Source organism: Scardinius erythrophthalmus, assembly GCF_964197995.2.
Source record: "Scardinius erythrophthalmus genome assembly, chromosome: 24".
Lineage (NCBI taxonomy): Eukaryota > Metazoa > Chordata > Actinopteri > Cypriniformes > Leuciscidae > Scardinius > Scardinius erythrophthalmus.
The window spans coordinates 13,647,158-13,671,103 of record NC_138244.1 but is presented as its reverse complement, the minus strand read 5'-3'; the positions used below and the strand labels follow the sequence as shown (position 1 = coordinate 13,671,103).

Here is a 23,946-nt window from a genome sequence, read left to right as displayed (position 1 = left end):
ATGTGAAATTATTAAATTCCTCGTAAAATAAATTCATAAGTTCGAACTATAATTAAATTTAATCAATCAAGAAGCGTCGTCAACGGATTTTCGGTGAGAAATTATGTTAATCTTACAGCCGGATGTTGAAAGGTTTTTCTTAGAAAAAGTAAAACAAAAGCGCCACCTGCTGGATTGCATAAAGGAAGATTTTCTGGGGTTCTTGTGATGAGTCAGATTAAAGACAACAAAAACGAAGTAATGATCATGTTCCACTTTATTGTAACTTTGTCTTCACATTACAGAGAAAAGGCTTGCATCTACATAAGGCCAAGAGTGAATGTGTTAATGTAGAAAGAACGATGAAATGAACAAACAGACTCCAATGGGAATGCTAAGAAAACAGTGAGAAAATTATTGGATGTGGATTGTGTGGGATAAAATCACAATACAAAAAAAGACATGATCCATTCAAGACACATTTACAGTACATGTCATGTTTGAGATTAAAAGTTCTGAATAATAATCAGTCAGGGGGACGTGCAAGGTGATCTGTACAAATGTTCTATGGAGGGTTACATGATTAAACCAGTGATTTGGGAATGATATAACCATCGGCCCTTAATCTGTAACAGATTACCAAGTCAAATTATGTCCAAGTGTGTATGTGGTACATAAAGCAACAACTCCAGCACCTGAACGTAAAGCATTTCACGTATCTTAAAAATAAAGCACATCAAAGTCCCTCATGCCTATAGTTGCTCAAATACATACAAATCTGAACAAGGTGATACATGAATGCCCACTACAGGTCCTACTGAGGCTCATGTACCATAGTTTTTGGACGAAGGCTACGTATCCTCATCCTGTCTGTGACCCTTTACAACATAAGCTTCCTGTCTGGGTGCTCAGAGCGACCCGCCCTCTGATGCCTCACTTCCAGATGTTTGCTCTGGACTCGGTCGAAGTGCTGGAGCAGTTCACTGTAGTCGATGTGCGGCTGGGCCAATCGTTTGTCCTTGACGGGCGCCTTTGGGTGATCTCTGGAAAATTAAAACACGTGAGAACAGGCCGACTATTCAATCTAGAAGATATCAAACTTTTTACTAAGTACTATGAGAACAGACCGACTCTGATTGTTCAGTGTGGTACTTACACGGTCCTCATGAGTTCAGGGTTTGGCACACAGCTGAGCCGATGCGAGAGCAGCTGGAACGCCTGACTCTGAGGAAGCAACATCAACAGGCCATACAGAGCCTTGATGAGATATGGGTTATGCTCTACATCCAGTAGCTGAAGACGAAGGTCTGCAAAGAAGAGTGAGTGTTAATGTGGAGAGACAGTTTGAGAATATATGAGAAACAGTTTGAGGAACACTCACAGGTGAAGATGGGGCTTTCAATTAGCTGCACAAGTTTATCCACCTCCATGAGGAAGTCCACAGTTACCTCCAGATCTCCGCTGATCAGCTCAAGTAAAGGTGTTTTTTGTAATTAAATGTAGGACGGATTAAATTGAGTGACAGTAAAGATGCTATCAACAGATTTCTGATACAAAATATTTCAAATAGATGCAGTTCTTGTGAACTTTCTATTTATCAAAGAATCCTGTACAGTTTCCACAAAAATATGGAGTCAGTCTGGAATAGAAAGATATATAGACTGTTTACAGCAAGGATACAATTTCTGGATGAGGTCGTAGGCATGCTGATAGTTCTGGGTCAGGAAGCAGAGGGACACAGTGGCCACTGGATTGTGACACCACGAGCGATAGAGAGAGCAGAAAAGAGCACAGCTTTCCTGAAGGGTAAAAAGTAGAAATGGAGAACAATAATTATTAGCACAATGGATTTGGATCTGTTTTAAAGATTCTAGACCTCAAAGCAAATGTTACCTGTGTGTGCAAGTCCTTGAGCTGGTTCCGCAGCTGGAACAGTTCGGCCGAGGTAAGAAGAATAGTGTTAAGTGTCTGCACCATGGTGGAGGCAAACTTCAGATCTTCCTCTTTGAGTAAGATGTCCGCCATAGAGTGAAATATATTCTCCGCGTGCAGGAGGAGACATAGCTGCCTGTTAGGAAGTAGAGGAAACTTACTAAAATAATCTAGGACATTGAAAGGTTAGGGGTGTCCTCAGATTTACAGGAGTTTCTTCTTGAACTACTACAATTCGCACAGGTTTAAATCTTTGAGGAACTAGTCTTTGTTAAAAGGAACAAGGACGGTTTTACCTGATAATGAAGGCCCCTCTTACTTCTAGAAGTTTCCGCTCTAAACTGAAGCGCTTGAGCAAATTAATCATGAACTTGTAGAAGTATGAGTTCATGCTGGGAGTTGAGGGAGACAAGTCTGTCATCTTAGATCCTGTCAAATAAAAAAAATGGTTGGTTTGATTTCACAAATCACAATTTTGGTATTATTTGGCTTTTCTGGTTTATAGCCAGATATAAATAGTACTAGAAATTGGTTACTCACCAACCACCATTGGCTGTCCATCTTGGACCCCACCTGGAATATGGAGCTCTGTTTTGCTATCAGAGTTGTCGCACGACCCAGAAGTGTCCGTCTGCCCAGCAGGTGATGATGCAATTTCTGCTAAAACCTCCAAGTCTTTTAAAATCACCTGTGAGACATATTTGTTCTTTAAAATGGCTTTCGCCTTGATAGATCGGCACTGAGATGATTGGAAGTTATGATGACTTACTTCATCAGACTCGTCTGATAATGTCTTCAGTAACATGGGGAACAAACTGTCTGTGTGCTTGAACATCTGCCATGGACATACAGTGGAATTAATCACTTTTAGCATTGCATGTTTTAGTATTACCTGAAACTGCATATTTAAAGGGATAGTTCACCCAAAAATTTAAAATTCTGTCATCATTTACTCCTCATGTTATTTCACACCTCTATGAGTTTCTTTCAAACCTCTATGAGTTTCTTTCTTCCGCTGAACACAATAAGATGTTTTGAAGAATGTTGGTAACCAGACAGTTGACGGCACCCATTGACTTCCATAGTATTTTTTTCCTGCTATGGAAGTCAATGGTTGCTGACAACTGTCTGTTTACCAACATTCTTCAAAATATCTTTTTTAGAAGAAAGAAACTCATACAGGTTTGAAACAACATGAGGCTGAGTAAATGATGACAGAATTTTCATTTTTGTGTGAACTATCCCTTTAAAAGGACATTTAAAGAAACCTTGCGAGGGGTCTTGATGTACAAATGGTACAGCCACTTCAACACAGCGATGCGAGTCATCATTCCGGTGGATGAATCGTGTAAATGTCTGTCCAGTACTTGAACTATGCCATCCAGATCCAGATTTACCACAGACCTGTCAGAACTACACAGCATAGAGTAAACAACTTGATGTTGCATTTATTCCGAGGAGTAAACTACTCAGGTTTAAAGCTACTGGTCGAATCTTCTATTACAATTACTATTAATTCATAAATTATTTCCTATGTTTAATGTGTTACATCATAAAACAGAAAGACATAATGTGTTTTTATAGTCAGTGAAGTACCTTGCTGGAGTGAAGAAAGAGATGTTGCTGAAGCCTACAGAGTCCTGAGACTCATTTAGGGAATCTAAAATCAAAAACAGACATATCAAATCAAAGCAGGCAATGTTACTAAAAGTATTGCAATATACTTAACATTATGCATTATGGGTTATTTTATTAATTTACACTACCATGGGATCTCATAATCCTCTAAAAATTAGAATTTCTTATAATTATCAATGATGAAAACATTGGGAACTATGATACATTTTTTCAGGATTCTTTGATGAATAGGAAGTTCAAAAGCACAGCATTTGAGCTATAATTTTTTTGTAAGAATGTAAAACGTCCATTTTATTCAATTTAATGCATTCTATCTTAAAAAAAAAACTGACCTGAACAGTGTAAATAAAATACCTATTTAGAAAATATGGAGAAGCATGTGCAAAAAGAAAAAGCTTGGATGCATTGGCCGGGAATCGAACCCGGGCCTCCCGCGTGGCAGGCGAGAATTCTACCACTGAACCACCAATGCGTTCCTGAAATCCTGTTGTCGCCCTCTGGCTTCCAAAGTGAGGCCCCTGTCAAAGATAATTACCATATTTGACCACTAGGTGGCTTGTTTCCATCCCTCCATTCCTTTTATTGATAGCCAGGGGGCGACATTATCTTCTCAGATATGCATTGGTGGTTCAGTGGTAGAATTCTCGCCTGCCACGCGGGAGGCCCGGGTTCGATTCCCGGCCAATGCAGTCAATTTTTTTCTTTTTTCTTACCCCTTCATCTCAAGTTTCTTCCACAAATAGAAATAAAATAGTACAAATAAAATGTACCAAAAAATATATATAATAAAAAACATGCCATTCAGATCTCCCTCTTTCTTTGGAGTCTCATCACTTGGAGGAGAAGTTTTGGTCTGTGATTCTTCATCATCTTCATCGTCTTCAGGGGTCACAAGCTTCATCAGGCTATGATTACATGCACTGGCTGCCTCTTTAGTACCTGGAAAGAGTTTATTGAGGAAATAGATCTGAGTGGTGACAACCTAATATGGCACCGCACACAAAACATCTAACAGAAAATGCAGTGCTGAGACAGAGTATATGCAAACGTAGTGTAGGATACTCTTTTTGCGGTCATCATATGAAAGGCAAGGCAGCACTGCAGTCAGTATGCCAGAGGAATACGGCAGTACAACTCTCCCGGCAAGCTGGATGAATTCTCTCATCCATGTCATAGACGTCAACTGGATGAGATCGTTAGCTGCAGAAAGACAAAATAGATAATTACACTACTTGCCGTATACACTCCTTGTACATATCTTTACATCTGACTCACTGGACTTTGATTCATCAGACACTTGACAGTGGATGACTAAGATGTTGGCCATTTCTGCAAATTTGACACTGGAAGGATTCTTCTTAATTTCTTTCAGGAATTCCCCCAAAACCACCTCACACCTATTGAACAGCAACGGTTAATGCTCTTTAAAACTGAGAAAAGGAAGTAGAAAAGAGGAAGAGGGAGAGACAATCTCAGGTATAGGTGGAGATGGTGAGACATACATCCGCCTGATCTCTTTGCTGCTGTCTCCAAGAATCTGGAAGAGTCCGTCTAGAAATTCTGGCAGATAATCCAGGAGGTTGATATCAGGAACTGACTCCAACACGTGGATCTGGAGCAGAGCCAAACCATCACAGGAAGTCACAAAAGCATAATGCAACTATTATCAATTCTGTTGTCGTGAACTAAAACTATTAGAGTGCTCAACTCACCCAGGAGATAATGAATTGGCGGGCATACTGGTTGTTCGAGTAAATTCTCTCACGCAACAGAGGGACAAAAGCCACTAGGTCAAATTTGTTGCTCTCTGTTACGATGTCCTTAAAATAAAAGACGAATGCTAGTTAGATTATGTCACTAATTCAATTGATCCCACACATTTCTCATCAAACTCACCTTAAGAAGCCGATCCAGGAGTTCAGATCCACTCTTTACGTTCGGATCAGGATCTGCAGCAAGCTATAAAGAGCACATCACATGCGACACTCAACAAAAAACTGACTTTACAGCAGGAAAAAGTTACAAAAGGAATAATGTTCAAAATGTCAGTAACACAATTAAACTGTGTTTTCCCTATCATTCAGTTATACTGTCTTTTAGAAAAGATTACAACAGAAACTTTTTTACCAGTGTTATGTCAGTATTATATGGAAACTTGTTTCCGCCACAGAATAAAACATTTTAAAAGATAATTGCGACTTTTTATCTTATAATTCTGACTTCATTTTTCAGAATTGCGAGATATAAAGTCAGAATTGCGAGAAATAGTCAGAATTGCGTGAAATAAAGTCGCAATTGCGTGTTATAAAGTCAGAATTCTGACTTTTTTTCTCGCAATTGTGACTTTATATCACGCAATTCTGACATTATAATACGCAATTGGGAGATATAAAGTCAGAACTTCATGATATAAAGTCGCAATTGCGTGTTATAAAGTCAGAATTGTGAGATAAACTATTCTGAGGTAAAAAAAAAGTCAGTCTTTTTTTCTCCTTAGAATTAAGGAGAAAAGATGTCAGAATTGCGAGATATAAACTCGCAATTATGTGTTATAAAGTCAGAATTGCGTGATATAAAGTCGCAATTGAGAGAAAAAAAGTCAGAATTCTGACTTTATAACACGCAATTGCGACTTTATTTCACGCAATTCTGACTTTATATCTCGCAATTCTGACTTTATAACACGCAATTCTGACTTTATAGCACGCAATTCTGACTTTATATCTCGCAATTCTGACTTTATATCTCGCAATTCTGACTTTATATCTCGCAATTCTGAGAAATAAAGTCAAAATTGCGAGATGTAAACTCGCAATTGTGAGATAAAAAGCCACAATTATCTTTTAAAATGTTTTATTCTTTGGCGGAAACAAGCTTCCATAGTATTATTTATATGGTATTGTACTATTTATTAATAATTTCATTTTTAATTTTAGTTTAAATTATTGTCATTTTGTTTTGAGCATTTGAGCTCTGTTTCGGAGATGAACGAAAGTTTTACAGGTTTGGAACGACATGAAGATGAGTAAATTATGACCGAATTTTCATTTTTGGGTGATATAACCCTTTAAGTTCTTTAAGTTTTTTTTATTTCATTTCAGCTTTATTTTAATGACCATAAACAAGTTTCATTGAGTGTTTGTTTGTAAAAACACACAGTTTTATTTTTAGTAACATCAGGTACACTAAATTAGTACATCACGGTAAACAAAAAGAAAATAAGCAATGTTGTCGTGTTAAGTTTTTTATATCTTATTTTAGTTAACGTTTTTTTAATTCAAATAACAAACGATGTGTTTTATGGTTTTAGTTAACTAAAATAACCCTTTATTTGGTGACGACAACACTGCTTTTTACCCCTAAGAAATATTACTTTCCATTTAAATACTTAAATGGTACTGATTACTAAACTATTCAAAACTAGCATGATAAATGCATCTAGACATGAAGGGGCATCCGTTTACCTTGCTAAGCCCATCAAACAGCACATTGAAGTGGGGCAGCACTGCTCCTCTGGCAACCTTCACTATATTGTAAAGGGCCTCACAGGCGTAGTAGCGCAGACGGCTGTCAGAGTCATTGAAACAGGTAAGAACCGGATCAATGAGTTCCTTCAGGTACAATCCAGAATCCTGAGAAGCACAAAAGATAAGATAAACAAGCATGCACACTGAGCGTATAGCAGTCAATTTCAATAAGCACCAATGAATCAAAGACCTCCTGTTTTGCACAATTAGTTCACATACTTTTCCCAGGGCAATGGAGCACGCCGCCAGCCCAATGAGGCCTCCTTTTCGGCTGTGAGGGTGCTGGGACAGCGCAAACTCTGTGGCCAATACCTGGATGACATGTCTGATCTGTGCAGAGTTGTTCTGGGCTACAAATTCCCGCACAAGCCTGTTAGAAGATTGGGGGAAAGCATTCTAATAACTCATTTGAAAATACTGGCTGGGCTTCTAGAGTACTTGTAATTATGTAATAGACGCTGTTTGGACTATGGGCTATTGATCATAAGCATGACTAATGAGATCATGTGGCATGTCAGATGACCAGCTCTCCATTGGGCAAATTAACAAATACCAACGACTTATTACAGAGAGAAACTAACTATACATGTTAAACTACTGCATGCAGTAGAATGTGTATCAGTGCAATAAGGAAGAATAAACAAGTCGATAAACGATATGATATTTAGATCCATTGAAAAGCATATCCTCTTATTTATGAGTATTTTGACCTACCAAACAATAGGTTATGACTCACTTTTCAATCTCAAGGGCTGCAACCTTCCTCTTCTCGTACAGTTTGTCGTTGAGAGCTCTCACAATGTTTGGTGTCAGAGGAGAAAAATCCTTTTCTGTGTTCATTTTTTCAAAGTATTTCAGAAAAAAAACTTAACTTACGCATAGGACACAACTATGAATGATAAAACTGATCTTTGAATACAGCTCAGAGGGTTAATAAAGAGAAAGTATCATTAGATGACAGTTCGGTCAGTGTATGACGGAATACATGTGTTAATATTTCATCTAAGAGATTTTTGTCCTCACGCGCTTGTATTGTTACAAACAAAAACGGCGCCCTAAAATCTGTTTCCGAGGCAGAATCTCATCACAAGCATCACTTGTAAAATAACAGGACCTGCAGTCTGCGACACTGAACTGAAAGCGGAGAGGAGATGATGAGCAGTTACAGCCAAAGCAGAATAAAAGACTTAACACCTCTATAACTTAAATAATTTGGAGCCGAGGGGAAAACGCGGTTGTTTCTGTACAGAACATAAACCAGATAATTATTTCCTCGCCAGTGATGAAAGAAGCAGATCGCAGTGTTTTTCAATGTAAGAAATTGACCATAGCCGCCATATATCCCGGCTCACATGACTTCCTACAAACATCACCGCCTGGTAAATCGAGCTCCGACTAATGGATTTGTTTTGATTACGTCAAAAGAGTCACATGTTCTTTGAAATCACATGGCTGGTGCTGAATTCGGAACAGCATACTACTTTTACTAATTTTGCCACAGAAATATATGGCAAAAATAGTAATATAAATGGCTGAGGTTTTATTTCTTAAAAAAAATATATATATTCTTCTTTATTTCTTGCTGTTGTGTGTATATTTGTACATATTGTATGTATGACCTATCTATTATTTATAATGTTGTCTTTTTAAGTGTATCTGTTTAATAATCGCCAGTTTTTAATTTATTTGTTTGTTTAGCTGGACCGACCTCAAAAGAGTGTGTTTGGTGGTTTAACGTCTGCCACTGCACTGTTTACTAGTTAGGTGCGTTCGGCTTGAAGCGGTGTATGACACCAAAGTACCGCGAGAGCGATTCAAAAGCATACGGAACCGTCTGCTCTCGCGGTACTTTGATGAAATACACCGATCAGCAGGTGTCACTCATCAAATTCACTTAGTGTTTCGTCTTTGAAGTATTTAATCCATGTTTACTTCAATAAGAACCCTTTGACATATAGACTAAATATTAGGCTACTTATATTAACATTGCTGTTTTACAAAACAATTTTCCAAACGCTAATCAAAAAAAGAAAGAACTCTAAATAAAGAAGGATTCTGCAACACAAATGGCATGCTATCAGAAATCAAAGGTGTGAACTCCTACGTTTAATTTATTTGGGGTGAAATATAATATCAGCGTTTTAGTGTAAGATTTAACATGTCATTTTCCCTCACACAGGTGTTTCTGCATCTTGCAGCATTACTTTGTGCTGTTGGGAGTGTTTCTGGTGAGGTAACATGTGATGCAAATGGTGTCGTCTCAGTGAAGTCTAGTTATTAAAGCCTTTTTTTCATCCAGGTGAATGTGAGATATCACAGTGTTTTGACCCGACCACCTGCATTTTGTCGCAGAGGCAAACTTGTAAATGTGCAGTTGGCTACTTCGGGGATCTCTGTGACCAGGGTAAAGGACAGTCAGCCTTGCTGAAAGATTCTGCTTAAACCAGTTGATTTGCTTAGCTGGTTTAAACTTATCTCCCAGCCTAGTGTTTAGCTGGTTGGATTCACGAAAAGCTTAAGAGAAATTTGAAAAATCCTAAAATGTTCATTTAAATAATCCTAAAAGCAGGTATTGAACACATCTTAAGTTTTGAAATGTGTCCTTTATTATTATTATTATTATTATTAAAAATATATTAAATATAAAATGACCGGCTCTAGGTTGGAGGTAATCATCTTATACGTTTTTTCAATGATTTTTAATGTCTTAAGAAAAAAGACAAGCACATTAAGTATTTGTGTGAATAATAATAAAAAATATCTCTTAAATTAGAAAATAAAGCAAATGGCAGTTAATATGATTTTCATTCTTAAGAATGTTTTGTGAATCTGACCCTGTGGCCAGTTGAATAAACTGCTTGGTCTAGTCTTATAAGACAATTTAGATGACTAACTTCTAAGACTGGTCTTAACCTTTTTTTAAAGTTACATAAAAAGGTAGATTGGGCTAAAAAGTATGACTGATTAGCCCTCACTAATTGCTGGTTGGTCAGACTAGTTTAAGACAGCTGTTTAAGCAACTGGCCCCAATCTCTTTGCCAAGTACTAGCTAAGACTAAACCAGCGGTTTTCTTTGTTATGTTGTTTTAACTGGACAATTTTCTTTTCAAGTCGCAACAATGAATGTGACGTGTGGAAAAGACTTCATTTCCATCCTGGTGGACGAAGAGTACTTCAAATACTACAATGTGGGAGTTGAAGCGGTTCATTTGACTAACGCCAGCTGCCGTGCAGATAGAGAGGAGATCTCTGGATCAGCTTATTTCACAGTGCACACACCAATGGACCAGTACACTGCCTGTGGAGGCAAACCTCTGGAGGTAAAGTACTGTTTTTTCATTTTAAAAAAAGCATTTACATATTACATATTCCTAAATGGCATCTACTCTTCTTAACAGAAGAACATAACGCACATTGTTTACTCTTTAACACTGATGTCTGACCCACCTGTCTACGGGAACATTGTGAGAGATCCGGTCGTGCAGATTGAGTACAAGTGCATCTATCCATACATCCGCAGAGTTAGCCTGGCGTTTCCAATCATCTCTTTCTCTAGGTAATGCTCTGATGTTAAACTACATTGATAAAGGAAGTGCATTCAACCGATTTGATTTGTTTTTAAAGTGAAAGAATGTTCAAGGTGGATGAAGTGGATGCCAAGGTGGAGATGAGTTTGTTCAAAGATCACACATACATTGAGGCTTTCACCAGCCCACCTACTATTAAGCTCGGGGATCAAATCTACGTGCAGATTCAAGTGACGGAGCCAGAAGACTTCTTCCATCTGAAAGTCAATGAGTGTTGGGCTTCGCAGACTCCTCAAGCTAATGATAAGTCAGGCTTTATCCACACGCTGCTGGCAAACGGGTGAGCTAGTATTGGAAATCGTTTTGTCTTTAAATGTTAAATCCAAGACCAAGTGTCTCTAATTAGCATAAATAACCATAGAAGTCACTTTCAAACCAAGCAGCTTTTCTGTTGGTCAACATGGCAAATTTGTGCGACCAACTTGAACACAAGCAAGATCACAATTTTTTGATCATGCAAAACTCCAGATCATGCAAATTTCGATTTAAATGACTGGATATTGAATGCGAAATTTCGCCGAAAAGTGTGATTGGACCTTTGCTCGGAGGTCACTTCCAAATTATATTGGTGAACACGGCGAGTTTGCTTAAAGTTCAACAAACTTGAATCCAATGGGAGATATGCAAACGAAAATGTTTCGGCAAAACTTACGAAAATTCAACAAACAGTGGTAAATGTGACTGCACTCTAATTCATATGAATTCACAAAATCTAATTTGTATGTTGTTTGTAATCTGCTTGCGTCCCAGTGATGGTTATATGTAATTTGGGTGTAATGGTGGAGCTAGAAGGTCCAACTACACCCTATCCTTAACTCTATCCCTCCACCCAGTAGAAAGATAGATTAGTTGGACTTGGTCAGCTCAACCCATGACATCCAGAGAGGGGGAGCTGGATGTCATTTGGCTCTGCAGGGAGCACCACTCGCTTTCATGCTTACTTTCCTAATATTTGTACGTTTCCATACGAACCGTGTTGTATAATTTTGTACGAAATCACCACGCTGTAAAATAGTTACGTTTTCTCACGAGATTGAGTTGCAATAATTTCCACATAAATATTTCACCCTTCAGAAAATGCCTTGACGTTTTCCTATTTGTCTTTAAGGTGCGCAAATGACAAAACGACTTCATTTGGTAATGGTACGCCGCACTCTGCAGGAAGAAACGGTGAGGGGTCGACTGTCCGTTACTCGTTTGATATGTTTCGGTTTATAAACGAGCACCACAGTTTCTACCTGCACTGCACTGTGCATCTCTGCACACCTGAGGATGGACAGTCTTGTATTCCTGTAAGCATTTTTTTTAACCTGTTAGGATTTGGACATTCACGATTTCAATTTTTAACCTGACCGGATTTATTTTTAGGAATGTAAAACTATATCCAAAAGAGAGGTGGTTGTGGAGGAGCAGGCTCAAGGCCTACTGTCTTATGGACCAATCAGACGAGAGCTACCAGTTACACCCAAGATAAGTATGTTTATATATGGCGTTTAATATATAAATACCATAGCAATGCTTTATATCATGTTTGAACTGTATGGATTCTCATTTTAGATCTCCTCACATTGGTGCTTCCATTGGGAGTGATTTGGACTCTGGGCATCTTCTTTCTCATCCTTATCAGCATCGCTAAAGCTGGAATAAGACGACACATGACAAACGCCTAAATAAAACTAATTTCATGATGGGCCCGTACACATTTGATATGCTCTGTCAAGAAAATTCAGTTTTTGACTTAAAATAAGCTTGAATATGATTTCCAGAGAGAGGCATATTGATCAATCAGGGCTACTAATAGTTTTTTTTTTTTTTTTTTGCGTATAAATCGAACTTTATTTTTGCAGTACTGAATATGGCCAACAGGTGGCAGCAGGTGAACAAAAATTTAAACAAATTTGCTTAATTTTTTCGTTCTGTAAATAAACCGATTTCTGTACTGTTCCCTTCATCTAGATTTTCTTTTTAAATATGTGGTTTGTGTATTATAAAAGCAAAAACATCACAGGGGTAAACCGAGAAAGTGGGCAGGGAATCGGGTGCGGCTGCGTGCTGCGGATCAGCATGAGATCCTGGTGAGATTTCATGCTCATATTTGGTGTCCTGCAAAAAAAAATTGAGGCTCACTCCGAGGACGCGCCGCCTGGTCCTCGACATTTCTGGATGGGTTTCCAGGCGGCACTTACACCAACATAGACAATGCAAATATCAACAAGTAGTATTTTATTCAGTATTTCATGGGTATAGCTGCTGCTCATGCTAATGTAGTTTACAAGCGTGCGCGCGCCACTGGAGACCTTTACTAACTGTTTGCACGAGGGAAAACTTGACTGGAGAAGAGAAACGTGCGCTAAATTGGTGGTTTTGTAGTCAGAGAAGAGCAATGACCTTGTTTTGGTGGTAAAAGACTGTACAATCTCTCGGGTTTCCATTTAAGCGAGGAGAAGATTGCGTTTATTTCTCATTGCTGTCCCGGGAGTGGAGAGATGTCAGCCCGCAGGAGTAGATCGCATCGCTCGCTGAGATCCATTAGTATGATTTTCATCCTGCTGTTTGTCAACATTGCTGAAACAGCTGCAGAAGAAGAAGCTTTCAACGCAGAGGTTTGTAGAATACCTCGTTTTGAGTGTTGTAAAAAAAAAAAAAAAAAAAATACACGAAAAAAACTGGCTTTATTATTTGTTCATGTGAAATTCTGTTTGGCTGTATTTTTCGGTGCTCAGGATTGGAAAATGATAGTGCTGTCAAATCGATTAATCGCATCTAACAAGTTTTGCTACATATATATATATATATATATGTATATATGTATGTGTGTGTATGTGTATATACACACATTTATACATTCATATGTAAACACAGACGCGCACACACTAAATATGTACATATATTATGTAAACAAAAACTCATGTTAGATGCGATTAATCGATTTGACAGCAGCATTATTAAATGAGTTTTAGGTTCAGTTTAGGGGAAAAAGCATATTTAAGAAAACTTTACAATTAGAGATGGGTGTTTTTATTTTTATGACATTCCTACTTTTCACTTCTCAATCTTTAATATCAGGTTTAAATAGCCTTTCACTGTAAAGTGAGAAATGCAGACAATTTACAACTAGACATCCCAAAACAAAGATGAAAATATATGTATGGTCATATAGATGAGAACAACTCTGAATAAAAATGATATTGTATAAATAACAATAGTAATTATTATTATTACAAATATTATAGCTTTTTCTATCATAGTTTATTGATCATTCTATAATTGCATCAGAAAGCATCAATAAATGGTTCCAAATATTGGTTATTGGACATAAAACCAATACATAAAAATAAGCAGTATCTGTCATAAAAAAAGCAATCTCAATATGTCTCTCTTTAAGCTTAGAATTTTAATTTATACGCTTTTTTTTTATTAGTTTTTAAAATAAAAGCACATTTTAAAGTGTTTTTTCGCTACTCATAGAATCATATAGGATTTAAATCTATGTAAATCTAGGGCTGTATTACAGAAACAACTCAGAATCTTATCCTGTCTGTTTACTAACCATACAGTATAACCCCTGGTGAACATCTGTGTGTAAGGATGTGCCTAAGGATGTTTACATCTGTCCTCACTCATAGCCTGACCATGTGGCAGAAGTCTTAACTGTGAACATATTCAGATTATTAATATCCAGTGCATAACCAAACATTCAAAACATGTCTCTGGTGCATTTTTTAAAATATGGTTTGAGTTTGGATTCTAATGGATAGTTGCTGTGTAATCCCATTCTCACCACACTACTTGGTAGTAGTTGTTTCAATACATGGTTCACTCTCCAACTTTATCTGTGTCTGTTGTTTCCTAAAGTCATGGCTGAGGACATATGGCTACCTGTCCCAGGCTAGCAGACAGATGTCCACCATGCAGTCAGCCCAGATCCTTTCTAGCGCCATCAAGGATATGCAGCGCTTCTATGGCCTGGAGGTTACCGGACACATCGACTTGGCCACTCTGAAGTATGATTTCCTCTTATTCAACTGCTCATGGAACAACAACAAGAGCTCAGTCTGTTTTAATTGTGTGGAGTTAACTGAGAATATTGAAAGTCTCATGAGTTACTGTCCTACAATGTAACTAGGTCATGTAGATTATCCATAATACTTAATAATTATCATTAAAATGAATATTTTTAATAACAACAGTAATAATAATTTTATTATTATTAAAATAATTTTATTTTAAAAATGCATTTAAAATTTAAAATGCATTTAAAATTTCTAAAACTGGACAAGATATACAGTAAATGAAATCTAAATAGACATCAAAAAATGAATTAAAATGACAAAAGCACATACATAATTACTAAAACTTAAACTAAAATTAAATTGAAAACTCAAAATATATATATTTTTAAAAGCACATGGTACATGATAGTATTTAATTAATACTAAAATAACACTGCTTATACTTATTTTAAAATAATAGAGATAATAATTTAAAATTTATATATATTATATACATTTAAATTATATATATTATAAATATAAATTTATGTATATTTATTTTTTTATTTTTTAGAGCCATGAAAAGACCTCGCTGTGGAGTGCCTGATCGTTTTGAGGAGTCAACGGAGCGAGGTGCTCGGCGTAAGCGGTACGCGCTTACTGGCCACAAGTGGGATCAGGACAAGCTGACTTACAGGTGAATGAAACATCAACACAAAAACAAATTCAACTTGCATTGATCAAGTCAATAATGACCAGAAAAAAACGTCTTTATTTCCTGCTCAAGTATTCAGAACCACTCACCCAAAGTTGGCCAGGAGCAGACCTATGAGGCTATTCGCAAAGCCTTTCAGGTATGGGAGAAAGTAACGCCTCTGCGGTTCGAGGAGGTCCCATATCATGAGATAAAGAATGGCAGTGAGGGGCCTGACATAATACTACTGTTTGCCTCTGGGTATCATGGCGATATGTCTCTCTTCGATGGGGAAGGAGGGTCTCTGGCACATGCTTTTTTCCCAGGTCCCGGAATGGGAGGAGACACACATTTTGACATAGACGAGCCATGGACCTTGAACCAACGGGAGGGCTCAGGTGTGAACAATTTTCTGCAGTCATTTTCCTACTTCAAAGAAAATTTACTTAATATTAGCTAAGCATTTACTTTCCCACAGAACCTTTAGATGTTAGAAGCATTTAAATGTTCACCAACAAATTTAACAGTTTGTTTTTTCTTAGTATATGGTCTAGTCATTTGGTTCACTGTTTTTGTTTGTGGTTGTAGGTGTCGACTTGTTTCTGGTCGCTGTTCATGAGTTGGGTCATGCACTTGGGTTGGAGCACTCCAACGACCTTTCCGCCATCATGTCGCCTTTCTACCAGTGGATGGACACAGAAAGCTTCTCATTAGCTGAAGATGATATAAATGGCATTCACCAGATCTATGGTAAGCTAGTCTAATATACTCCTTGTTTCAGTTAATTTATCTTACTCTCCATTATAGTTAGTTCAGTTAGATCCATGATGTGAATTCACATTCATTTGTGTGTGTGATACTGGTTTTAAAGAACAGTTCTATAAACGAGAGGTTAATATATAGTTACTTGCATTTGAGAACCAATATAGAGCTGGTAAGTCCCGCCCCCTCCGCTAACCCCGCTGGACCTCTAGGTTGAAAAATCGTCAATGCAAGTGAATGGGAGGAAATAATTATTTTCTGGTCCCGTTTGAATTGTGCCATGAATGTGAACATATGTTGTCTGTGAATTTTTTATAGAACTTTTCATGTTACGAGTTTGACAGTATATGGTATGATTCTTCGGCTACCAGTTGTGGAAAAGACATAACGAGAAAGACTACATGTCGCCTATGTGACGTCACCCCATAAAGTTGACTTACCCGTGGTTTTCGCCAACCTCAACGATTTTGTCCTCTCCCTGAAAGAAGGCGGTGGGACACAGACATGTTTAGCGGGATCCGTGAGCTAGTGTCCGTGTGCGAGTGATGTTGACGTTTCAAACGCGTCGAAAGCAGCGAAGAGTTGTAGTCCACAAAGTGCTCTCACACAAAGTCTAACCATATCAAACTTCTACCCGCTAAATTGTAGCATTCTTCACACGAAAGATTATATAAAAAATTCACAGACAACATATGTTCACATTCATGGCACAATTCAAACGGGACCAGAAAATAATTATTTTCTCCCATTCACTTGCAATGATGATTTTTCAACCTAGAGGTTTAGCGGACGGGGCGGGACTTACCAGCTCTATTGACAGTTACTTTGTTCTACCAACAAAAAAGCAACAACGGAAACATTGTGTGTCTGCGAGTAACACACAGTAGTGGTGCGTTGTTCATAAATAAGTGAATGATTCAATCTTTTACTCAAAAAGACAGTTTCGTACCTGAGTGAATCAATGTTTTTTTTTAAATAATTGGTTTACTGAGATATGCAGGGATTTGTTCCTGAATGTATCATTGTTTTTAATGACAACCCTCTACAGACACTCTGAAGCTTGAGTCGCCATTGTTTTCTTGAGTCACCCAAAAGTTATTAAATCAAAAGTTATAAGAGTGATTTTTTTTTTTTTTTTTGTTGCAGTGAGTCAACAAAAAAAAAAAAATCAGACAGCAGCAGGAATATTAGGCTGCTATTACTTTAAGACAATGCACGGAATATACTGATACTGTTACACATGCGTGGTCTTTCTCCACTGTTTTTGTTCACTTAAGACATAACCAACTATATTTACTAGGATACTAGCCAAGACAGGCATGTTGACATAATTTTGTATGAAATTGTCCTTTCAAGCGCAAGAAGATGTGAAAGACGGGAAAATAAATTTAGTATTCGTGTGCTGTCAGACACGGCTTTCTGGGCACTCACTTCGCATATGTACGCAGACAAAACTTGTCACACATTGCACGAGTACCGAATTGAGCTCTCTTTCGCATCTTCTTGCACTTGAATGTTTACTTTTGCATGTGTTTTTAAGCCTTGCCAATGATAAACTTTCATGACAATGCGGCACTGGTCCGATCGGAACATTAGGCAATGAAATTATATCTGCGCTAAATTAAAATTTTTTGCCTCTAAATGAATCACAGGCGAGTGAAATCGTACAAATCGTTGGCTAATTAAAGATTTTTTGTTGTTGTTGCCTAACATGAAATTTGGTCGCATATGTGATTGATTTACTTGAATTGTAGAAGGTTGAATGAATTAGTTAACTGAATGATTCAATGTTTTACTCATGATGAAAGTCACTTGTTTTGTTCAGTAATTCTGAATGAATCATTTGAGTGAAGATTTAGTGTCGATTGTCTGGTGTAACAGTGAAACCTGCAAAAAGAGCCACTGAAAAATCCCCACCACTAACACAGAAAAGCGACCCAGAGTGATACATGTGGAACGCCACATTAATGAAAGTAAAGAAAGTAAAAGATTGAATTGCTGTCAGTGTGAATGCCCCTTTTATGCAAAAGTCCAAATGACACATTTTGCAGTTCTCACAACGTAGATCATAATTTAGTTATCCACATTTTTCTGTTTTATGAGCTTGAGTCCAGTTGCATTGGGTTCTGCACCAACGAATTTCTCAGTGTATGTGTCTTTGTTTGAGTCTGTTTTCTCCATTTGAAAGCCTTCCACTGCAGGCTGAATGAGCCTCATGGGCCTTCTGGTGCTGGATGGAAAAATGTGACGCGTTCTGAGTCTATTCAGTGTGGAAAAGAGTATGATTAGCTAAGTGTGAAAATGCATTATGGTTTGGTATTTACAGGCCCTCCAGAGATTGTCATCACTCAAGCAACTCCCACCACAACCCTGTTTACAACCACTGCCGAGCCAGAGCCAACCACTACAGTGGCCCAACCAAAAACCACCAGACCCTCGCTGCAGCCCACCAAGCCCTGGGTGCCTCCGGTCAACCCCACCCATAGACCCCGGCCCACGGCACGCTCGGATCAGGATGCACCTGACATCTGCGAGGGGAACTTTGACACGGTCACCATGCTGAGAGGGGAGATGTTTGTGTTCAAGGTTAGAAAGAGTGATCTTCAGTAAATGCAGTTATAGTGGTTCTTGATAAAAAAACATATTAGCAACTGCATTGCAAAGTGCTGAAAAACACCTTAGCAACTGCATAAGAGCATTGTAAAACTCTAGCGATGTCTTTTGTTTGGTTTTGATAACAATTTGGATCAGGTGTCTGCAAGAAGATGGTTGTTGTTAGGAACATTTTCCAACAAAGCATACAAATCCACACATCTTTCTGTTTGGTGTTATGATTAAATGAATGTTGTTTTGCTTTTTCAGGGTCGCTGGTTCTGGAGGGTTAGAAGGAACCGGGTTTTGGATAATTACCCAATGCCGATCTCCTTCTTCTGGATGGGGCTTCCAGAGAACATAGATGCTGCCTATGAACGGCATGATGGGAAATTTGTATTCTTTAAAGGTCTGAGTCATGAATTAAATATTTAAAAACTTCATTTTTGTGAAGTCCTACTATCTTAAGCAGTTTTGCTTCTCAAGTATTTATCTTTTTTTAGGAGATTTACAGTTGAAGTGAAGCTGCAGATTATGATCCAAAAAGCAGAGAATGTGCATCTTGTTTGAATGAGAATTATAGACTGACATCTTCAAAAATTTCCTAGATATCAATCCTCTTCTCCTTTAAACATCTGTTCTTGCTGTAACAGCATCTTGAAGTCAAATTATGTCACTTGTAAAACACTCCGAGAGAAGAGAAGGAAAGCCTGGCAGCATCACAAGACTTTGTCTGCATTGCGTCAGCTTCAGCTCCAGATGCTGATTGCTCTGTTGTCATTTTGAGAGAAGAAACCTTGAGAAGTTGCAGTTGGGAATGTGTATTGTCTTGTTTTGATGCAGATTGTGAGACTTCGTGTTTCATTTGTGCATTTGCTTGAAAGGAAATTTGCTTTCATGCAACACAAAACATCTTTTGTGCAATCTCACTAGTTGAATAGAACGCACTGTGATATCATCTCTCAGCCATGCAACCCCTCCCTTTCCCTCTAATGTGGCTCTTTGTGTTTTGTATCAATCCTGCAGGAAGTAAATACTGGCTTTTCAGAGAAGCAGACGTGGAACCTGGATACCCTCAGGACTTGTTTCGTTATGGTCAAGGCATGCCTGACAGAGTGGACACGGCAGTGTGGTGGGAACCATCTGGCTATACTTACTTCTTCAGAGGAGACAGGTAAACATGCCAGATGTGTCAAGAGGTTGGGAGTTAGATATCAACAGAGCCGTCAATAGAACAACATAATATTTAATTTAATCTTGCTTTAGAGTGCAGTTTGATCTGGGATTATCATTACTGCAATGTGAAAAAAATGTTTAATAATGTATTATTTGAATATGAATTAGCATAGCTTAAAGGGGGGGTGAAATGCTCATTTTCACTCAATCTCCTGTTAATCTTGAGTACCTATAGAGTAGTATTGCATCCTTCATATCTCCAAAAAGTCTTTAGTTTTATTATATTTATAAAAGAAAGATAGGCTGTACCGAGTCTTTCCGGAAAAAAACGAGCGGCTGAAGGCGGGCCGTGTGGGCGGAGCTAAAGCTGTGCTAACGCGCCGAGCTAACAACACACAGAGACATTTGAAGCAGTTTTACTCACCGCCCGGTTCCAACGCACGACCGCGAACCTTTATCATTGTGACTGCTCGATCCTTAAGCATTAGACTATCTGCAAATCCGTCGATCTGGGCTTTGTTTATAAAACAAGCATCGTCGAAATGCAGGGAACAAACAGTCTTGCACAACCTCCGTTGATGCTTCGAAAAAACAAACTCCATCCACGGGTCCCTTAACGCTGGGTTCTTTGGGAATCTGTGCAGGGTTGTCTTGCCCTGGCAACCAAAAACCCACTTCTTTGGTGACATTGACTTCCCTAAAGCCGAGCATAGTGCTTTGATGGGCGTACTGCTTTCGCTCTCTCGCTCTGGTCTACGGTTGCGCGCGCGCCCGCGTCCTTCCGGAGAAGTGCCCTTAGGACCCATATAAGGAAATTCCGCTACATCTGACGTCAAACAGGCCCATACTCGAAAAAAACTTTCCGAAACTTGTGACAAACCGGAAGGAGCATTTTTGGAACAGAAATACTCCTTCAAACGTACAATTTAATTTTTGAAACTTTGTCCATGTTTAGCATGGGAATCCAACTCTTTAACAGTGTAAAAAACTCATTATGCATGAAATAGCATTTCACCCCCCCTTTAAAGACTAATTTAATACTGTATATAAAATATAATATACGTGTATATATACACGCACACACATATATTATATAAACACAAACTTTTATGCTAGATGCGGTTAATCGAATTCACAGCACTAATATGCCAAAAGTGGTATACGGCCTAGGAAAATGTATATCTTCACCCTTTATTCAAATAATTAATAATGTGTTCAAGATTTTTTTTTAAAGCATATTGCATAGTTGGGCTTCGAGTCAATTGTTTTATTTGTGATAACGCAATGAAACATGCCAAATTGTGCGGACATATCTTTTTTTGGCCAGACTCTCATAAAATGAAATTATGAACACGTTTTTGTTTTTATATGCATTTTTTTTCATAGTAAAACTAATACTGTAGCTGTTGTTTACCCCGTTTTTGCCAAATAATTTTGTCAGGTAAATAGCTGAACCAAATTTAGTGTTTTGTTCTTCCCTCATATTTAAAATATTTAAAAATATAAAATAATTTCCTCAGATTTTAATCGTTTAATAATCAAACTTGTTGGGTCATTAAAAACAAATCCCCAAACCAATCCACTCTGTTCATTACTTTCTGCCCCGTCTGTTTAATATATAATTATGTATGTATAAAATTTATTTAATACATTTGAGCTTTTTCCTTTACGATGATAAAAATTAAGATTGTCATAACAATAATACCACAATGCAAAACGTATTAATGCTCCTAAAAGCAAGCTGTAAGCAAAATGTAAATTTCTATTTTCCTTCTTTTGATTATGGAATGAGATATGATCTGGACAGACAAAGTACCATAAAATTTGTCTTTATGACTTGAGTGCTGCATTTAAAATTTTGTTCATTAATGATTTTTTTTTTGGTGAACTAACACTTTATGCATTAGCATAGAGAGAGAATTAAAAATGAGAAGTTGTAAATGTTTTCCATTATTGCTTTCTCTTAAAGATATTGGCGGTTTAGTGAAGAATCCCGTGTCATGGATAAAGATTACCCTAAACCAGTGAGTGTGTGGGGTTCCATTCCCGGCTCCCCAAAAGGGGCCTTCCTCAGCGATGATGGAGGTGAGTCAGGCTGGGGGGACGGCTGCCCGAGAAAATGTCACAGCTGAATGCAAGAAAAAAGAGAAACAAGTCCATTAATCCAAAGCTGAGAGGGAAAATGTGACCTCATTGCTGAAAAACTGGGGCGCAACAAGACCTTTGACTTGGAAATTTTCTGCTCTCACTTCTAATTTCACGCCATTGTTCATGATCGTCTTTGGCACATCTTTTTATAGCTTTGGAATTCGGAGCCTGCCTACGATTGGCTAGAATCTCGTTTGATCAAACATTTGGTGATCATGAAATGGAATTTTATGTCATCATTAGTCACTAGTGTATTTATTTACACTAATTCCCATTTTAACTCTTTTCCATACAGCGTACACTTACTTCTACAAAGACACCAAGTACTGGAGGTTTGATAACAAGCGAATGAAGGTTGACGCTGGATACCCGAGATCAATTTTAAATGATTTCATGGGCTGCCGGGTGCACTTTGATGTGGAAACGAATGTAAATCCAGACCGCCGATCGCCAGAGACAACCAACAACAGTCAAGACCCTGACGACAACAGAAATGGTGATGAAGAAGATACAGAGGACAGAAATGATAACAAAGTGGACGAGAAAAAGGAAGTAGATGTTATTCTAAGAGTCAATGAGACTGATGAACACATCATGACCCTCATCTTGGTGACTGTGCCTCTGGTTCTGGTGCTGTGCATTCTGGGAGTGATATACATCATAATCACCACACTCCAGAGGAAACAGACGCCCAAAGTGTTGGTTCACTGCAAAAGGTCCCTGCAGCAGTGGGTCTGACAAAGTTCGCACACTTTCGCTAACCAATAGCCAAGTATTTCTGCACACACACACCTTGTCATTCAATTGTTTATGGTGCTCATCCAATCAAAAACCCTCTTCCCAACATAGAATTTGCACTTTTGATAGTATTTTGATTGTTTTGTGGTCATTTTACGGTTGTGTGTGATGTTGCAAGTGAGTCGTCCGTCTGCGAGGTTTCTGTTTTCCTGTTGAGCCCGAACCGTTCGGTTGTACACTGTGGGAAACATTGGATGTATGAAAACAAGCTTAGATCAGCACATTTCTTTCACATCCTCTGCTAACCAGCCTCAATAATGGAGGAAACCGCAAACTCTGTGTCGAGGTCTTGCTGAAAGTGCAGGGTTAAAAGAAAAGCCAGGCTTAATAAATTGTCTCACGCACATTTAGCGGGGTTTATAGTCTCTTCCCTGTGGAGCCTGGCTTGCATTACACAGATGTTGCTGATTTTTTACTTTATGGAGAGTAAAGGGGGGATGGGGGCTTGTAGCCTGCCAGCATTTCCTCTGCCTGAGTTCCACTGAGCGTGCCAAAGACAAGGAGGAGGGGGAAATGAGGAGATTCGAGGCGTGGCTGTGCTGTCATCATGACCTACATTAGCGCGCCCCTACTTCTTTTCCCCCCCTCAAAGTTTGTCTTCCTGTGGGACTTTCCTTTGTTTTTCCCGCCATACTTTCAGTCTCCCCAGTTGTGAGGTTTTTTGTTTTTGAGAGGCAATTCTGGCCTCGGATTGTGTCTATCAGTGCCTTTCAAGGCTAAATCTGTGCCTTAATAGTGCAGACCATCACCACTGTGTTGGAAATATCATTTTTTTACTGACCGCCACAGGCTTTTCGTAGTAGCTGCACAGTTTGAGCGAAAAGCGCAAATGCTTTTCTTTGTCCACATGGCCTTCTGTGTTTTAAACCTGTGTCATTTTTGTAGTTTGTGTCGATATGAATGTCTTTGTGCTTTTTGTAGTGCCAAATGAAAAACTCCCTTGACTATTAATTTGATGTTTTATTTGATTTGTTTTTGATTTGCATTGTTTTATATTAACAGTTGAGTAAATCATGCAGGGCATGTATTGCTTTTGTTCACAGATATTATCTGGTATATAGCTTGCTTACAATAAAATGGAGTATATGGCTGTAAGTATGCCTTTTTTAACTTCCTCTACT

The 23,946-nt window shown here is 38.3% G+C and overlaps 3 protein-coding genes across 4 annotated transcripts; 2 read left to right on the top strand and 1 right to left on the bottom strand.

The window, feature by feature from the left end:
• Positions 1 to 238: 238 nt before the first annotated feature.
• Positions 239 to 8,473, bottom strand: vac14 (vac14 homolog). The gene is made up of 19 exons (XM_081356089.1): positions 7,813 to 8,473; positions 7,296 to 7,446; positions 7,014 to 7,181; positions 5,446 to 5,508; positions 5,262 to 5,369; positions 5,052 to 5,161; positions 4,825 to 4,946; positions 4,612 to 4,749; positions 4,348 to 4,488; positions 3,508 to 3,571; positions 3,180 to 3,324; positions 2,681 to 2,746; positions 2,452 to 2,599; positions 2,208 to 2,340; positions 1,873 to 2,047; positions 1,660 to 1,778; positions 1,361 to 1,440; positions 1,136 to 1,286; positions 239 to 1,022 (listed from the first exon to the last, which is right to left on the bottom strand). The coding sequence occupies exons 1-19, from the start codon at positions 7,914 to 7,916 to the stop codon at positions 860 to 862; spliced, it is 2,349 nt and encodes a 782-aa protein (XP_081212215.1). The 5' UTR covers positions 7,917 to 8,473; the 3' UTR covers positions 239 to 859.
• Positions 8,474 to 8,863: 390 nt separating this feature from the next.
• zpd (zona pellucida glycoprotein d) lies at positions 8,864 to 12,613 on the top strand. 2 transcript variants are annotated; one of them, XM_081356088.1, is made up of 10 exons: positions 9,023 to 9,166; positions 9,256 to 9,304; positions 9,376 to 9,480; positions 10,188 to 10,396; positions 10,475 to 10,632; positions 10,701 to 10,737; positions 10,828 to 10,943; positions 11,772 to 11,955; positions 12,032 to 12,137; positions 12,221 to 12,360. In XM_081356088.1, the coding sequence occupies exons 1-10, from the start codon at positions 9,143 to 9,145 to the stop codon at positions 12,331 to 12,333; spliced, it is 1,101 nt and encodes a 366-aa protein (XP_081212214.1). In that variant the 5' UTR covers positions 9,023 to 9,142; the 3' UTR covers positions 12,334 to 12,360. The 2 variants fall into 2 exon arrangements, with proteins under 2 accessions (XP_081212213.1, XP_081212214.1); XM_081356087.1 differs by having other exon boundaries at positions 8,864 to 9,166; positions 10,701 to 10,943; positions 12,221 to 12,613.
• On the top strand, positions 12,270 to 23,946 carry mmp15a (matrix metallopeptidase 15a). Its single transcript, XM_081356086.1, has 10 exons — positions 12,270 to 13,266; positions 14,519 to 14,667; positions 15,230 to 15,352; positions 15,443 to 15,747; positions 15,938 to 16,099; positions 18,438 to 18,697; positions 18,974 to 19,112; positions 19,730 to 19,877; positions 21,849 to 21,964; positions 22,323 to 23,946. Exons 1-10 carry the CDS (start codon positions 13,150 to 13,152, stop codon positions 22,763 to 22,765), a joined length of 1,962 nt encoding a protein of 653 aa, XP_081212212.1. The 5' UTR covers positions 12,270 to 13,149; the 3' UTR covers positions 22,766 to 23,946.

Excerpts from the sequence above, each read along its gene's own strand:
- mmp15a (XM_081356086.1), top strand. The coding sequence starts at position 13,150 with ATGTCAGCCCGCAGGAGTAGATCGCATCGCTCGCTGAGATCCATTAGT. Across the intron at positions 19,113-19,729 it reads GAAATTTGTATTCTTTAAAG|GAAGTAAATACTGGCTTTTC; the intron begins GTCTGAGTCATG and ends TCAATCCTGCAG. Across the intron at positions 19,878-21,848 it reads TACTTCTTCAGAGGAGACAG|ATATTGGCGGTTTAGTGAAG; the intron begins GTAAACATGCCA and ends TTTCTCTTAAAG.
- vac14 (XM_081356089.1), bottom strand. The coding sequence starts at position 7,916 with ATGAACACAGAAAAGGATTTTTCTCCTCTGACACCAAACATTGTGAGA. Across the intron at positions 5,162-5,261 it reads GCCAATTCATTATCTCCTGG|ATCCACGTGTTGGAGTCAGT; the intron begins GTGAGTTGAGCA and ends GCTCTGCTCCAG. Across the intron at positions 4,947-5,051 it reads AGCAAAGAGATCAGGCGGAT|GTGTGAGGTGGTTTTGGGGG; the intron begins GTATGTCTCACC and ends GCTGTTCAATAG.
- zpd (XM_081356087.1), top strand. The coding sequence starts at position 9,143 with ATGGCATGCTATCAGAAATCAAAG. Across the intron at positions 10,633-10,700 it reads CCAATCATCTCTTTCTCTAG|TGAAAGAATGTTCAAGGTGG; the intron begins GTAATGCTCTGA and ends TTGTTTTTAAAG. Across the intron at positions 10,944-11,771 it reads CACACGCTGCTGGCAAACGG|GTGCGCAAATGACAAAACGA; the intron begins GTGAGCTAGTAT and ends TTTGTCTTTAAG.